General features: G+C 32.4%; 1 protein-coding gene across 3 annotated transcripts; it reads right to left on the bottom strand.

Moving 5' to 3' along the window:
• Nucleotides 1-2326: 2326 nt before the first annotated feature.
• LOC108210684 (polycomb group protein FIE1) lies at nucleotides 2327-15465 on the bottom strand. 3 transcript variants are annotated; one of them, XM_017382070.2, is made up of 14 exons: nucleotides 15224-15464; nucleotides 10832-10897; nucleotides 10565-10687; nucleotides 9875-9955; nucleotides 9682-9774; nucleotides 9475-9550; nucleotides 4311-4390; nucleotides 4149-4220; nucleotides 3984-4043; nucleotides 3780-3876; nucleotides 3620-3683; nucleotides 3451-3510; nucleotides 3260-3332; nucleotides 2327-2499 (listed from the first exon to the last, which is right to left on the bottom strand). In XM_017382070.2, exons 1-13 carry the CDS (start codon nucleotides 15401-15403, stop codon nucleotides 3269-3271), a joined length of 1116 nt encoding a protein of 371 aa, XP_017237559.1. In that variant the 5' UTR covers nucleotides 15404-15464; the 3' UTR covers nucleotides 2327-2499; nucleotides 3260-3268. The 3 variants fall into 3 exon arrangements, with proteins under 3 accessions (XP_017237559.1, XP_017237558.1, XP_017237560.1); XM_017382069.2 differs by lacking the exon at nucleotides 2327-2499 and having other exon boundaries at nucleotides 3073-3332; XM_017382071.2 differs by lacking the exons at nucleotides 2327-2499; nucleotides 10832-10897 and having other exon boundaries at nucleotides 3073-3332; nucleotides 15224-15465.
• Nucleotides 15466-15829: the final 364 nt, after the last annotated feature.

Here is a 15829-nt window from a genome sequence, read left to right as displayed (position 1 = left end):
AATGCTGATATGGCATAGCAGTGTGTGCTATGACATTGTTCTATCACTGGAGGAAGATATTTGGTTGTATGACATTGTTGGTAACACATGTAGTCTGTAACTTTTTTTTGGTAAGCTGGTTAATATTATATCCTAGAACAAAAGCTAAGAACCAGCAGTAGTGCAAGATCGAGACTGCGCAAGCTTACAAACCAACCTTACCAACTGATGCCCAAAAGAGAACTACTACACAGAGAGATGCAGAAACTAGTCTACATGTTGTCCTTAATCCCCTGCACAGACCTACGTTTGACAGCTGCCCGGGACTGAAAAGCCAAGCCCATTGCTGCCATCACTTCCTCCACATCAAGCAGAATAAATTTCTTTGGAAGAAGCTCTTCCCCCAGTTTTGGTGCTATTCTTGAAAGTATTCAGACTGCCATTAACAGCCTGGTGCAGCACATCGCGAGCCAACAATCCTGTACCAACCTGAGCATCCAAATTGACGTCTTTCTGGTTGAACACAGCAGAGCAGTCCGACACTAGACCTTCATCCAGGTTTAATATTGAAAACAGAATACACAGCTGACTTTTGTATTTATATAGATAAAGCTACGGCTTATTTTATTTACACATACAAGGCTACAGCCTTTTTCTCACAATCCAGGACACAGAGCTTCTGCTCTTGTTCTGTTTCAACTATTTCCCTCAAATGTGTTCTCCCTTGCTTTAAGGATGTTTTAGGACACAGAACTTAACGTTTGCCGTTAGGTTTTTTTTTAAAGTTGACAGAATGATATATAGCAGTATTATAGTGGTATAAATGAGTCGTCGTGGAGATCGGGTAGCTATTTGATATATTTTGTTGAGTTCGGTGGGCAATTTGATATAAAACCCGAGATAAATCATTCAGAACAGTCTTCACCACCAAATGGGTCGGAGAAGATGAAAAAACAATAAAGCAATGAGCTTATTGCACTTTGTAACCTCACACTTTGGCTGATTAGCAAATCAGACATCACACTTTGAAATGTGACAGTTTGTAACCCTAAGTTTCATTTAGTTTTCGGTTTGTAACTCTGGCCCACACATCCGTTAAAAACAGCCGCTAACTTTAACTGTTTGAGAGGTAACTGTCTGTATATTAGTTTTTAACAGCTACTTTACCCCCTGTGATCTCTCAAAATTTATGTATTATATTTTAAAATTATTTCTGAACACACACAATAATATATATTAAATTACAAATAATTTTTAAAATATGTATTTATTTTAAAATTTTAAAATAAGTTACATCGTTTATGTAAAAATAAATAAATTTTCAGATTCTAAATCTAAATACGTATTTTAAAAATTATTTTAAATTGTTTTACATCGTTGTGTGCGTTCAAAAATAATTTCCAAATATGATACATAAATTTTGAGGGGTCACGTTAGAAACTCATATACACACTGTTATCTCTCAAACAGTTAAAGTTAATGGCTGTTTTTAATGGATGTGTGAGCCAGGGTTACAAACCGAAAGCTAAATGAAATTTAGGGTTACAAACCGTCACGTTTCAAAATGCGGGGTCTGATTTGCTAATCAGCTAAAGTGTGGGGTTACAAATTGCAATAAGCTCTAAAGCAATTTAACAAAATGCGGATTTTGTGCTCCCTCTGTATTTTGACAATCACTTCACTTTTTAACACATGCTTCTAAATCTTTGATCATATAGTTAAAATTATTAATTTTAAAAATAAATTTCTGAATTATGATATTAATCATATATTTTTATTCAAAAAAAAATTCCAACAATAATGATTTTAACTATGCGGTTAAAAGACTTAAAGTATTTGTCAAAAAATCAAACGACTTATATTTCAAAACAGAGTGAATAATCATTATGAAGCGTATAATTTTTAATAATTAATATAAATTTTTAAATTAGTAACTTATTTTGATATATCATTAAAATAAAGAGGGAACTCGTCCTTAAAATAGACCCTCAGAACCACTCAGTTCTGCTGCAAAATTCCAAATTTTAAATATATTTTCAAAATCTAAATCTAAATACGTGCATTGATGTGCGTGTGTTCAAAAATTTTTTTTTAATATAATACATAAACATGACAATTTTTGTTAATTTAATTCACATTTAATAAATACTTAACATCACAAAATTATTTTAATCAAAAAAATTTCAAAACATATTTAAATTTGATTGAAAAAATTATTACTTGACTTAACACATACGAGAAAAGACCTAATATAAAACACATTAATAAATATAATCTAATAAAAGTGGCATCACATATGAAACCCTACCATACAAATACATATTAACAAAACATAAAAACATAAAAATACTATAATAAAAAATGATATTACATATAGAACTTTCCATACAAAATACAAATCAAACAAAAATATTATACATGGCAGAATCTTCAACTCCGCTGTAAAACCCAATTTAAAAGCGGTCAAGATCTAGAACATAAATCACTGCACATGTGGCTCACCAACATTTCATCTCATCTCTGTAAAAATAATTATATAAAATTTTGTTAATATCAAAATATAAATATGTTGGAGGAATAAAAAGTAAGAATATGGTTTGATGAAAAATATGTGAAAGATACACAAGAAGATCAAACGACCAAATAACACTCACGAACAATACAACAATGCAACTAAACAAATACCAAGCCAAAAGTCAAAACTGGACAAGTAGTTCTGACTTGCAAAAGGAATCATAATTTATTTTTATCTAAAATTAAAAGTTATGATTTATTACTGATAAATATTTTTTTTCATCATTTTAAATATATGTAACTGAAAACTCAGGCCGAACACTTCCCAAAAAACTCGTTCAAACTTTTCTCTATATTAAGTAGCGTGTAGTTCAATTATATTGAACTTTTGTTAAGCTGAACTTCGAGCTTTAGCTCTTCAAGTCAAACTCGAATAGAATCCCCTTGTGCACAAATCATTATGTACGTAATTAACCTTACTACCATACTACCGGAGTCCAGAGAGGCAGAGAACCTGGTCGGTAACTTCCCCTCTTTTTTCTTCTCAGGCAAAGGAAAATATTTGTTCGAAACCCAAGCTTCCAAAGATAAAAACAAATTAAAAAATAAATTTTATCGACAACATACTTTAAGTTAACAAACATTTACTCTACTCAGATCTTCAATCTTCCACAGGATACTAGCCTGCACTAATAGAAACTAAAAAAACATGACAACATAAATGGTTTGACAACTATGATATATTGCTGGTTATCTTAAGTAATACCAGCAGAGCCTATGAAGTTGCCACTACATCCCAACGCCAAATTGTTCCGTCTTCACAGCAGCTGAGGATTGTGCTGAGTTAAACAAGTACAAACACTTAACATGAGAAAATATGTTAACATGTTAATTACATAGGACTCAGATCTCACTGAGATTTTAAACACAATTCACGTGTAGCTGCATATCACTTACCTTCCATCAAAGGACATTGCAGTCTGCCTAATAGGAGATTTTGACTGTCCATGAGACAACCTAACAAAAACATAAGAAGGGCAATCAGATGCCTAAATTAACTGCCTACTAAAAATGTTACTTAAAAGGATGATTCAATTGAAGAACCACTAAACAACTATAAATAAACCTTGCAATAAGAGCAGGGGGGCTAGACTGCAATTCCCAAACAAAGATCTTCCCCTCTCTATTTCCTGGCAATCAGGTTATTTGGTTAACAAGTCTGATATTCCCGAATTTTAAAGTTGAATTAGAAAACAGAACAGTTCGAAAGTTGTTTTAGTATTTACCTATAGCAGCAGCATTGTAATGGAAATCACATGAAAACTTAATAAACCATATGTCACATTCTGGAACAGGATATTTTTGGAGGATGTCAACAGAACCCTACACCGAAAGCATTTAGAACAGCAAGATTTAATTTAGGAATTATGACTATCAAATGGTTTCATTTATGCTAGAACCAAAAGATATGAAGATTATACACGTCTAACCTCCCCAGGCGACTGATCTTTCATAATTGGCTCCCATAATACAATTTCATTGTCCACACTCTGCAATGTAATAACATTTCAAAAAGCCGTAACCAACACTGCTTGATACTTTCGAACTCGGAGTCATGAAATCATCAATATAAAGTATATGAAGTAGAAATGCACCTTGGACATGATAAAATCACCAAGCCACCTATTGCAATCAACATAGTTTGTATGTATTGAGGCTATAAACACCTGGAACAATAGAATGACCTCAGATTTGTTTTAGTGAACATCTAGATGAGGAATGGGGAAGAAATGAGGAGGACGGAAGAGGAAGCATACCGGAAACTGCACATATTTAGTAGGGAACTTTGATGGAAGGTCAGTCCATGTAAAAGATTTCTCCACATAAGTCCAGAAGTCTACATGAAGACACATTCATTCTTGGTAAGGACTAAAGAACAAACTGGTAATAATATTATTGATCAAAGAACCATAATATGTTAAGATTGTGTTAACTTTTTTAGCATACATAGAATAGGTAAATTTTTCAGGTTTATCTTAATATAGTCCTATGGATGAAAACTCTACTATTTACACAAAATTATAAGAGATGACCACTTCGGATTCATTTGTAATTATATGAAGCATCTTTAAGTGTCATCATCTAGGTTCTGGGCATGCAAGTAAAGATTATGCATGTGCTTAACACCACCAACCTATGTAAGAATCAACCTATGTAAGAATGTAAATTTAGCTATGAATGTAAACATGACGTGGACTTTGAGAATTACCACTAAGATAAGAAACTCAAAATTATAACTGAAATCATTGTAAGGCTGATTTAACCTCCATACAAACAGACGGAAACCACTAAGATAAGAAACTCAAAATTATAACTGAAATCATTGTAAGGCTGATTTAACCTCCATACAAACAGACGGAAAAAATAGTCTGATTCCTAATTTTGTCTAGTTTTCTTATTCAATATACACCCTCATGGCCAAACATTTCTATTTAAAAAACAAAAGAAAAATAGTAAAATTATGAGTCTTATATAAACCAAATCTCTACAGAAATTTTATAAGAATCTTATTCCTAAACAAATCATGGGTTCTCCTCGCTCACTTTCCCATGTGTATATTTTTGCAAGCTTGTCTTGGATACGATTCACCCAAAAATATTTTATATTACCCCTCTGTTCCCTATTTGCCAATTCCGTCTATTTTTCCATAAATGTCCCTTTGGTCTCAAATATAATATTTAATTTCCTTGTTTATTTATGTATAATGTATAATTTCCACTTACACTGGTTCAAAATGACTATGACCATGGGACAATATAAAACAAATGGAACAAGATAATATACCCTTGCCAACGCACGATATTTTTAAAAATATATTTGATTATTATATTATGATATAAAATACATATAAAACAAAAAATGGGTAATATTAGGACTATTCCATTTATTATAATAATTTTATATCATCAAAATATTTATTATTTTTATGAAAACATAATTGAAATGACTAAACAAATTATAATAAGTAATTTTCATTATTGTTTGTGATTTTTGAACATAAAAACAAATAATAATTTAATTGATTATGTGTTAATGTTTTTGGGCTGGACAACTATTTCATTCTCATAGTCAATATATTATAATTCATGTTTTAGATTACATTTAGTTGTAATTTATATTTAGTTTAAAAGAACAAAATTTTCCTCCAATTATTTTATAAATATAGTAAAAGTATGAAAATAATATATAAAATAATTTTCTTTTGTCATTAAAAGGTTACAGATGTTTCATGCAAAAATAATTGTCCACACAAGTTAGTTTGAAACTTTTAACATTAAATTATGATGTTGTACTCTACCACATGCCAAAATATGATTATTATTCGATATTAAAATTTACTTGATATTAAAATTCCGTAAGTAAATAAAGAATATTTGTTAACTAATGACTTATTCGGTTGTAATGAAACTAGTGAAACTAATCACAGATAAGATTGTTAAAAAAAAATCTTTAATATGTTGTGTTTAAGAAAATAAAAGTAATGTAACAAAATTCATCTCAATGCCATTTATATTACGGATTATCTAAAGAAGAATTATTCGTAATTTGATTGTTAGATCATACTAAAGGGTTATTTCGTTGGATGACCTTAACCCTAAATTTTTTATGCCAATGCTAAAGGACTACTCAAAAAATGATACATTCTAGTGTATTTATCATCGAACACTTTTTTTACGCTGTATGCTATTAACATTTAACTGCTCTGGACCAGCCGGCTCGAAAGAAAGAACGATCGAAAATTAATGTCTATAAAAAGTGGAGAAAAAACAAGAATGGGGAAAGACTAATCTAGAATGTAATAGAATGAATAAATGATTTGATGAGAAAATGGGTGAAATGCTTGATAAGGAAAATTAAGAATATAAAGATACGGAAAAAATTGAATATTAAAGAGGAGACAGGGAAGAAAATGAGAGAGACATTGGGAGGGGGGACGGAGATAAAAAAGAATATATAATAGCTAAAACAAAGTCAGATGAGAGACGGAGAATAATAGTTTAATTAAGTGGGAGGAGAAAAAAGAGGGAAATATAGTAATTTTAGTTAAGTAGGAAGATATTATAAAGGGAAATTTAGGTGGGAAACATGAAGAACACTTTATCATAGGGTATATATATTTGACTACTCTTTTAGAGATTGTAACTTCCATTTTCTAATCTGAAGACATTTGCAAGACCTCTAAATTTTCAATTCAAACCTTGACGTAGCTTACAGGGGAGATATAATATTATAGAACCACTTAAATATACTAAAACGAGATAATAAATGAAAAAACCCATCAATCTGGGACAAGAATGCAAAACCATATAATTCTTTCCGGTGAAGGACAAGGAATAATTATATTAATTTATGTTTATTTTACATTATTCAGATCTAAAATTAGTTATAACTTATAATTAATTAAGTATTATAATTATATTAAATATATTTAGGAAGATTCTTAATTGTAGTATTAGTCTGATAGAAGGATTTGCTTCCTTTAATTCATTATGGTAGTAGCTATTCATAGAGTTTTAGTTCTCTTAGGATCTTACTAATCTCCGAGTAATCAATTATCTTTATAGACTCATCATCTTTAACTATTGAATAGAGTTGAGTTTTATAAATTAAAACTATTTACTGAGTGTTCTGCTAGATTCTCTGTGGGATAGGTCCTTATCTCCTCTTTTGCCCTTTTTCCCACCCGTCCGGCACCAAATGGTATCAAGAGTCACTGTTCATCCACCCATACACCAATAAACTCTTATCCAGCAGCCACCACACAGCAGTTCTAAAACAACTGAACGGCCTTGAATCTTCAGATATTTCTGTATTAGGCCAAATAGTCTGTCAAATTATGCAATTATGTCTTCCTAAAGTACTCAAGATCCAAGTTTCACAACTTGATGAATTACTTTGTGCTATAAAAAATGGCTATCAACAATCCTATCCTCGTCATTCTAACTACTGAACAACTAGAACGTGAGCATTTATGATGAAAATGAGAAAATTCTTAAAAATCAAGCAAAGCTCTTTAGAGAATTATGCATCAAATTGCAAAGCCCATAGAATCTTGTATTATGGAGATATCGAATGTGACAACTCCAGGTATTATAATAGATAAGAACACTTATGGAGATGATTTGAATGTACAAGTTGATGAAGAACTTTTCACCTCCTCAGTATAATACACCAATATACATGGCACCAGACCACAAGATGATGATTTTGATGAAGCGAAGATTATGCACGAGGACAATACTGAGTTGAAGCAGCCCTTAAAGATGAATGCTTTCAAACAACTCACATTGTCATTATTCCTCAATAGTTTTATAATAGATAACTCCGGGTATTATAATAGATAAGAACACTTATGGATATGATTTGAATTTACAAGTTGATGAAGAACTTTTCACCTCCTCAGTATAATACACAAATATACACGGAACCAGACCACAAGATGATGATTTTGATGAAGTGAAGATTATGCACGAGGACAATACTGAGTTCAAGCAGCCCTTAAAGATGTCAAAGAATGCTTTCAAACAACTCACATTGTCATTATTCCTCAATGGTTTTACAAAGTCAAAGATGTCAATGATATATCTCGCTTGCTTCCAGAAGTTCATGCTGAAAGTGAGTGGAATCCTATTCGAGGATTATGGTTTCTTCTTTACTATAAAACTTGTGGTCAAGTTTTTTTTCAAAGGAAAAGAGAATGACACGGAACGAGGAATAATCAAATTATTTTGTGCGCATATTACATTATAATTCAGATTCAAAATAAGTTATACTTGGTAGAGTACTAATAATTATTATACTAAGTATGTTTAGGAAACTTCTAGATTAGAGTATTAGTAGTAGCTGTTCATAGAGTTTTAGTTTTTTAAGAAAGTACTTGGCTCCCAAGTAATCAATCATCTATACAAACTCTTGCAATTTTAGTTAAATAGAGTTGAATTATATGAATTAAATATGAGGATTTATTGAGTGTTTTGCCGATTCTCAGCATAGAGGTATTTATCCCCTCTTTTACCCTTTTTCCCACCCCCTTCCAGTGCATTGAATTAATATTGGATCCGATCAATATGGGAACATTGTGCGCCCCAATCATATATCTATCTATACTATACTAAACAGGGGCGAGGCAAAAATATTGGGGGCCCTATGCGAAATGTCAAATTAGGGGCCCTAATTTTCACTTTAATATAATATTAAATAATTGTTTTTAATAATGAACTTTAGAAACACGTTATAAACAAGAAGTATATTCAAAAATTCAAAATTCACTTAAGTATGTTCTTCTTGCATATTTTGTAAAAAAATAATTAACGCTTCAATATGTAAAACTAACTCTTTTTTTCGGTTAAATTTCAATATGTATATATACATGGATTCATAAATTTAGGGGCCCTTTATTTTCGGGGGACCCTGTGCGGTCGCTCGCTCCTAGCTCCCCCCGCGCCACCCCTGCTATTAAAGCCAAAATGAAGATCTTCCATCGTCAGTCGATTTGTAGTCAGTACTTTGGGCTTATGGCCTGCTTAAGAAACGGCTAAGATAAGGGGCTCAAGATATTAATACGAAACTTTAAGAGGAGTCTAGATGCTAGATGATTATAGTTGAATTAAAAACCGATATATTACTATGAATATAATTCCAGAGAGCATATGTGAATTAAAATAAATATAAAATTTTGAATCAGGGTAAAATTTACAGTTGGTTATAAAAATAATTTTTTTATAAACAGCACTTCTGACAGTAAAAAAGAGAATATTTTTAATCATGATTTAGTTATCAATAATTTCAAGTAAAGTCTTGGATTTATTTATTTTTTAATATAAATGGCCGTACCTAGCATGGACTCTTTATGTGCTTGGATGTTATATAATAGAACCTACAGTAAATATGATAATGATAAAATGGGACATGATAAGTTACCTTTCATTGACCAGATTTTGACAGTGTTGTCCATACCACAACTTGCAATGCGATATATATCTGAAGGATGAAAGTCCTGAAATATTAGCACCGAACCATATGTAAATCAAAGCATCATCTCACAAGGCAATATATCAGTTCTATAAAGGATGGCAACGGAAATTTAAATTTATTGATAAATAGAAGTCATTGCAGTTCCCACAATACCACACTCAAGACTTCATTTCGATGTCCTCCAGCTCCAGCAAATATTAGAATGCATATTCCAGTATGGACATTCCACAGCCGAACAGATTCATCCTATTCCATAGTATCGGGCATGACATATTTATGAGCAATATAAAGAAGACGTTAATAAGGTCAGGGAAATAAAAATGATGACAAAAGTCATGATGCTTACTTTGCTAGCAGACAACACGAGTGATGGCTTCAAGATCTGGGTTCTGATTTCATTTATTGAGTCACCGTGACCAACAAAGGACTGCATTTGGGTGAGAATTCACATAATAAACAAGCATGTCAAACAAGGGCAAGTGTCCAGGAAAAGGCACCTTTTATTATCAGATTAAATGATGAGAAGATTACCCATCTCTTCACTCTTCAGGTGGATGTGAAGAAACTATACCAGTTTCACAATTCTACCACCTAATAGACTCCTCTTGACATATTTCCATGTGCCACGAAAATGAGAGTATAAAATACATTTACAGTGTCCAAACATGAGAGCGGAGACTCTCTTCTATGTTTAATACTAGTTCAGTCCCAAAATAAAGTCCCATTTATCTTTTATGATCATATTATGGTTTCATCGCAGGAATGAGGAAAAAGTTCGTCAGGCCTGGTAAGTTGGAACCTTGCCAGCTTATTTTCTTTAAAAATTTCAACTAGGGCTTAGCAATACTGTATCTAGTTTCAAACTTATATTGTTCAAGTCCTTCAGAGAAATTTGGGCAATAATTCCTCCAAATCACTAAAATATTAAACTATAGGTGATGCTGGTTTTCTACGTAAATTGTAACAGCTGTGGGTTTCTTCACACTTTGTAGAACAAAAAAATTAAGAGCGGAAGTCGTCATGTAGAGGTACATACCTTGTGTATCTTCTCATTTCCAACATCGATGACTCGAATTATACCATTTATTCCTCCTGCCACCAATAGTGGTGCCCCATCAAGGGTACATGCCCAGGTCACTGTGTAAAAAGACTCATCCTTCTACTCGACAAAACAAATTAGCTATTCAGTACTTTTGAATTATAATTTAGAACACAATTTATGCATGCACTAAGAACATATAGCTCACAATAACACATATGATACGAACTACAAATCTTTTTTAATTTACATCCATCCCCTTACATCATCGTCAACATACGACTGCAGTACAGCAATAACACCCCCTTCAAGGCACTGGTAAACAGTCACCTGTTAAGAAAAAAAGGTTCAAACAAAAAAGAAGCCAAGAATCTATACTATACTATAAAAAGCCAACATAGGTATAATTTGTAGTCGTACAAAATTTTGGTTCGGTACTCTCCTCTAAAACTAAAAGTCTACAACTAGATATCTATTAAACAGTTTCATATACTAAAAACACTCCTTATATATACTAATATCTTTTTAAATATAATTTATAATAATTAGTTAAAAAAAGGTGAAACTACTGTTAATAACATATATTAATATTAAAAATTACTTATGGATAAACGTATAACTAATTATAAATATACAATTTTGAATATCTTTTGTCTAAAATACATATAAACAATTAAAGACGCAACTTTTTAATTATAACGTATTCTACTCGAAATTTAACACTTACGTATTCTATTTCATTACAAACACGAGCCATTACGTAACATATGAAGATATATGAAATATGAAAAATTTGATTTAAATTGAATAATAAACTGTCACATATTAATATAGAAAAATATTTATAGATAGATAATAAATTGTGAAAGCTAAATTTCCGTTAGAAGATATAACGAGTTGGTTAATATAATTTAACTAAAATCCAATTTATTAATACTAAAATATTAATAAAATGGTGTTAAAAATTAAATTATAATTAATAAATTATGAATCATATATCCACCCGTGCTTTGCACGGGGTTAAAGGCTAGTAAAGTATTATAAAGAAACAAACCCAGAGATTAGATCATTACATTTTTAATCCCCAACCCGACCCTCCAAATAAAGGGAACAAAAAGAAGAGGTATATAACAGTAGAGCTGCAGTACTTAATGATTGGCCTATTGGGACATGCAGTTGACAATTCTTCTGATCTTTTGCAAAAAAGTTGACTTGCTAGATATTACAATTATTGTTTAAAAGGCAAAGCAGGATTTTTTTTGGGGATTAAACCTCAACTCCCCGTAACCAACACAAGATCGATACCCTATAGGCTACAACACTGGACATTAAAACTATGCATGTGAAGTGATACATAATTCGACATCATAATATATACATAAAGAAGTAATCAGGTGTAAGTATTCATGAGTAGAATATCTCTAATGTAAGCTTACAAATGTAACAAGTTTGTTTTGAGAGTTAACAACTTAACATGTCAGATGCATTACAATTTACAGGTCAAGTCAAGTAGTTGAGTCAGAACTCAGAAGTTAAGGTTTTGATTTTATTTGCAGCTAGTCTTTCGGTTGTAACGTTATTATATGTAGAGTAGAACTATGACTCCTATAATGTATTTTTGCAAATTCTCTCTTTTCTTCCCCTCCCCCCTCCCTTCCCTCTCACAATTTCTCTCCATTTTCTTCGCAATTCTCACGGGCTCCCAAATTATGAGCGAAGTCTTTTTATGAGCTTAGCTCTTCAGCAAGCAGAATTAACATAAGTATAATCATCATATAGTGGACATTTTCTAAACCAGTATTTTATGTGAAGACCAACAATAACAAATATATACATATTTGCCTATATATGTGTGTATATACATATATGTACATAGATAAACACACATATATATATGTATATATACACATATACACATATATGTGCATACTACACACACACACACACACATAGACAAATGATCAAATAAATATAACTTAGAAACTAAATAGAAACCAAGAGAAACCACCCTATATGAAATGACCCACCCCCTATAGGTCATCACTCACCTCTAGTATGACATCACCCACCCGGGACCTACCCGCGGCCCCACTAGATCCACCCCAGGCCAACTAAAGCCTCACCAAGCTCCCAACAGGCCACATACAGGCTCCAGACACGCCCAAGAGCAATTAGATATGCGGGACGATTTGAAGAGGCTGTTAATAGTTACTATTACACTTTTGAAACAGAATACGGCATCATGTTTGGGCCTTTGGCATCACCATGACAGCAATTGGTTTCTTCTTCTTTTTATTTATTTTGTTGCTGAAATTGGTGTCTTATTCTTCCTTCCACATTTTATAACATTTTCAGCGAGTTGTCACCGGTCTCAAGTTGTTGCTTCAAATCTCCTTCCTTTTTTTCTCTCTAGGACCACTACTGTTTAGTGTGCTTATCTCCTTTATTTTTTGTGGAGCGCCGGATTCAGGGATTTGAATCATGTGGTCCACAGTGAAGCAGGACTAATGGGATTGTGATCCAGGATGAGAAACCCGGTTTACGCTGGTTTGACTAGCAAATAGTATAACACTCAATGAGACATTTATAGCCGACTGATCTTGCCCAAGTAGGAAAAGGATATGGGGACTCGACGAAGATTTAAAATGTCATAGAGAGGTCTCTCACCATCGCAAAGCCTGTTAATCCCCCTTCTTACATAAAGCTTTCCCACACATCCTCATTTTCCTTTGCCATCTCCCAAAAAAATCATTAACCCTTTTGTTCCATTTCTTTCCTCCATAATGTATGTATTTATTTAAGCACTTAAAATACACATGTTCTCTTTTCTGTTTCTTTTCTTTCTTGAGAAAGAAACAGAGGCCCAAAATTGGCCTCAAACAAAATTCAGATCCCTCTCTTTAGGCAGAAGAAAACAAAAAAGACAAGCAGAACAAGATCAACAAAAACTCCCCATACAAAAAGCAATTCCTCCCTGGAAAGATCTAAAAGTGATAACTCTAGACACCTTTAGTACGACAAACCCAAGCAGCAACCCAAACTTAATTCTTAACCAGACATTATAATTCGAAGCTGACTCATTTTCAAAGATTCTGCTATTCCTCCCCACCTGAATTGCCAAAAAAAATGCTAAAGCAGTAGAAACCAGAGATGGTTTAGGCGCTTCTTCCCTACTAACTTGAATAAAGTTAACTGAACACAAGAATCTGGAATACACTAAATATGCCAAACTCTCCCTAAACTCCGGACCCCAAGACAAGCAAAATCAAATTATAGAATAACAAATGGACTCAGGCCCTCCCTTGCATCACAGGAACATCCAGAGGACAAGCACACAAGTTCTCTTATATGTACAGAAAATCTCCCCCGTCCCCCCCCCCCAACTCTCTCTCTCGCTCCCTCTCCCTCCCTCCCTCTCTCTATCTCTATCTCGCTCTCTCTCCCCGCTCCCGCTCCCTCTCCCTCCCTCCCTCTCTTTCTCTCTCACACATACATCCAATAATTTTGCTTAAACTAAATACATCTTGTTTAAATTTAATGACAAGGATTAGCTCTCCTATGACAAGTAACTTGAGAAAAATATCGAACAAGTCTGATAATTAAAATTTCTTAAAAACAGAAATTTCCAGGAAAGAAAAATAAATTCTCTAACCTGACCACTTCATACCATAATTTCCGATATATAGATACATATAAGCACACAAACACAAAAATGAAAATGCAGCCATACTCATCCCTTCTGTAGCAATGAGAGTCATAATGGGCGTCACCATTTAGTCGGTGTTCTAAAGATTGCAAGGCCGGTCTCAACAGTGAAGGTGCCCTCTAGCAATCAATTGGATGATCAGAACTCGAGGTGCATTATTTGGACTGAGAATTTTCTTATAAAAATTATTTTTTTAGAGTAAATCATATGTTTTAATTAGCCATGTTAGCCGTGATGTTCATTTACACTGAAAAGCACAATATCACACGATCAATATAAAAAATAAGATATAATTAGTGACCGGTGACTCTCATACAGTAATATATTGTAAGAGCATAAGATTTTAGAATAGCCGATTATAATTAACACGTTTTAATGTAACGAATCCGTAATGATCTTCTATTAATAATTAATGGCAAGTCCTGATACCAAAATAAAAAACTCAGAATAACTTTTATTTCATTTCAAAAAAAATTGTTTTTATTAAGAATATAATTAACACCAAATGTACACTTTGGTAATAAATTAACAGTAACTAAAATCAACCAAGTAGGGTCAATAAATAATAGTTGGACTAATCTATTTAAAAAGAAGTAATGGATGATAATGAAATACTCCAGAAGAATACTGTATGTGTAGTCGGCAACTTGAGCATTCATCAGAGCTCTAGGCAGTGGAAATGATGACCTTAACATCAATGGGTACTATATACGAGGAATTTTATGGATGAAGAACGGATTCAGCCCTAGTTGTATATATAATCCTTAAATAAAATCTGGAGTCTAAACTTTGGGTCATAAATCGTGAACAAATATTTAGCCCTATTTAGCCCAACCAGCCTGCAAACCCCTAGGCAGCATTAAATTACTGTTTCTAGTGGCAGCCTATATTAGATAACAAATTCAAATACAAGTACAGGATTGGTTATCGCATGCAGCGGCGAGTCTTACCCGATTGCCGCCGACGGTAGCGAAGAGATTGAAGTAGCGAGAATCAAGGAAGTTGAAAACGACGGCGTATAGAGGTCTCTTGCCCTCCTGGAGCCTGTTGGTAACTCTATAATCCTTCTTCTTTGAAGGCGTCAGGCTTCCTACCACCGCCTCGCATCCTACCGCCACCTTGCTCGACATCTTTCTCCCTCCCTCTTGCTATCAAACAAAACACTGCCGATTCCTCTCTCTTCTATTCACAACTCATATTTATTACCCAATTTTTTAAAAATTTAAATTTAGGTTTTATTTTATGAGATATATTTATTTACTATTTTCAAAATTGAGATTATTTTAGAATAATTTTATTTATTTTTTCAATAATTTAAATATACAGTATAAGTTTAATAATGATATTTCATATTTATTTATATCTTTAAAATTAATATTATAAAAAAATAGGTAATCAAATTATAAATCATATGTGTGTTCAGTTATTATATTTAAGTAAAAATATATTTTTTTATTTTATACATTATCAAAATAATAAATAATTTTAAATACACGATGAATAGTTATTTTTATATTTTCTATCATATACAATTTATTATCATGAAATAGTTTTTT

The sequence above is a fragment of the Daucus carota genome, chromosome 3 (genome assembly GCF_001625215.2).
Source record: "Daucus carota subsp. sativus chromosome 3, DH1 v3.0, whole genome shotgun sequence".
Classification (NCBI taxonomy): Eukaryota; Viridiplantae; Streptophyta; class Magnoliopsida; order Apiales; family Apiaceae; genus Daucus; species Daucus carota.
Note: the sequence above shows the minus strand (reverse complement) of the source record. Positions and strands in the feature narration are given on the sequence as shown.

Coding starts and splice junctions, on each gene's coding strand:
- LOC108210684 (XM_017382070.2), bottom strand. CDS start 15,403: ATGTCGAGCAAGGTGGCGGTAGGATGCGAGGCGGTGGTAGGAAGCCTG. Junction 9,775..9,874: donor TCGTGTTGTCTGCTAGCAAA/GTAAGCATCATG, acceptor ACTATGGAATAG/GATGAATCTGTTCGGCTGTG. Junction 3,333..3,450: donor GCAATGTCCTTTGATGGAAG/GTAAGTGATATG, acceptor TGTTTAACTCAG/CACAATCCTCAGCTGCTGTG.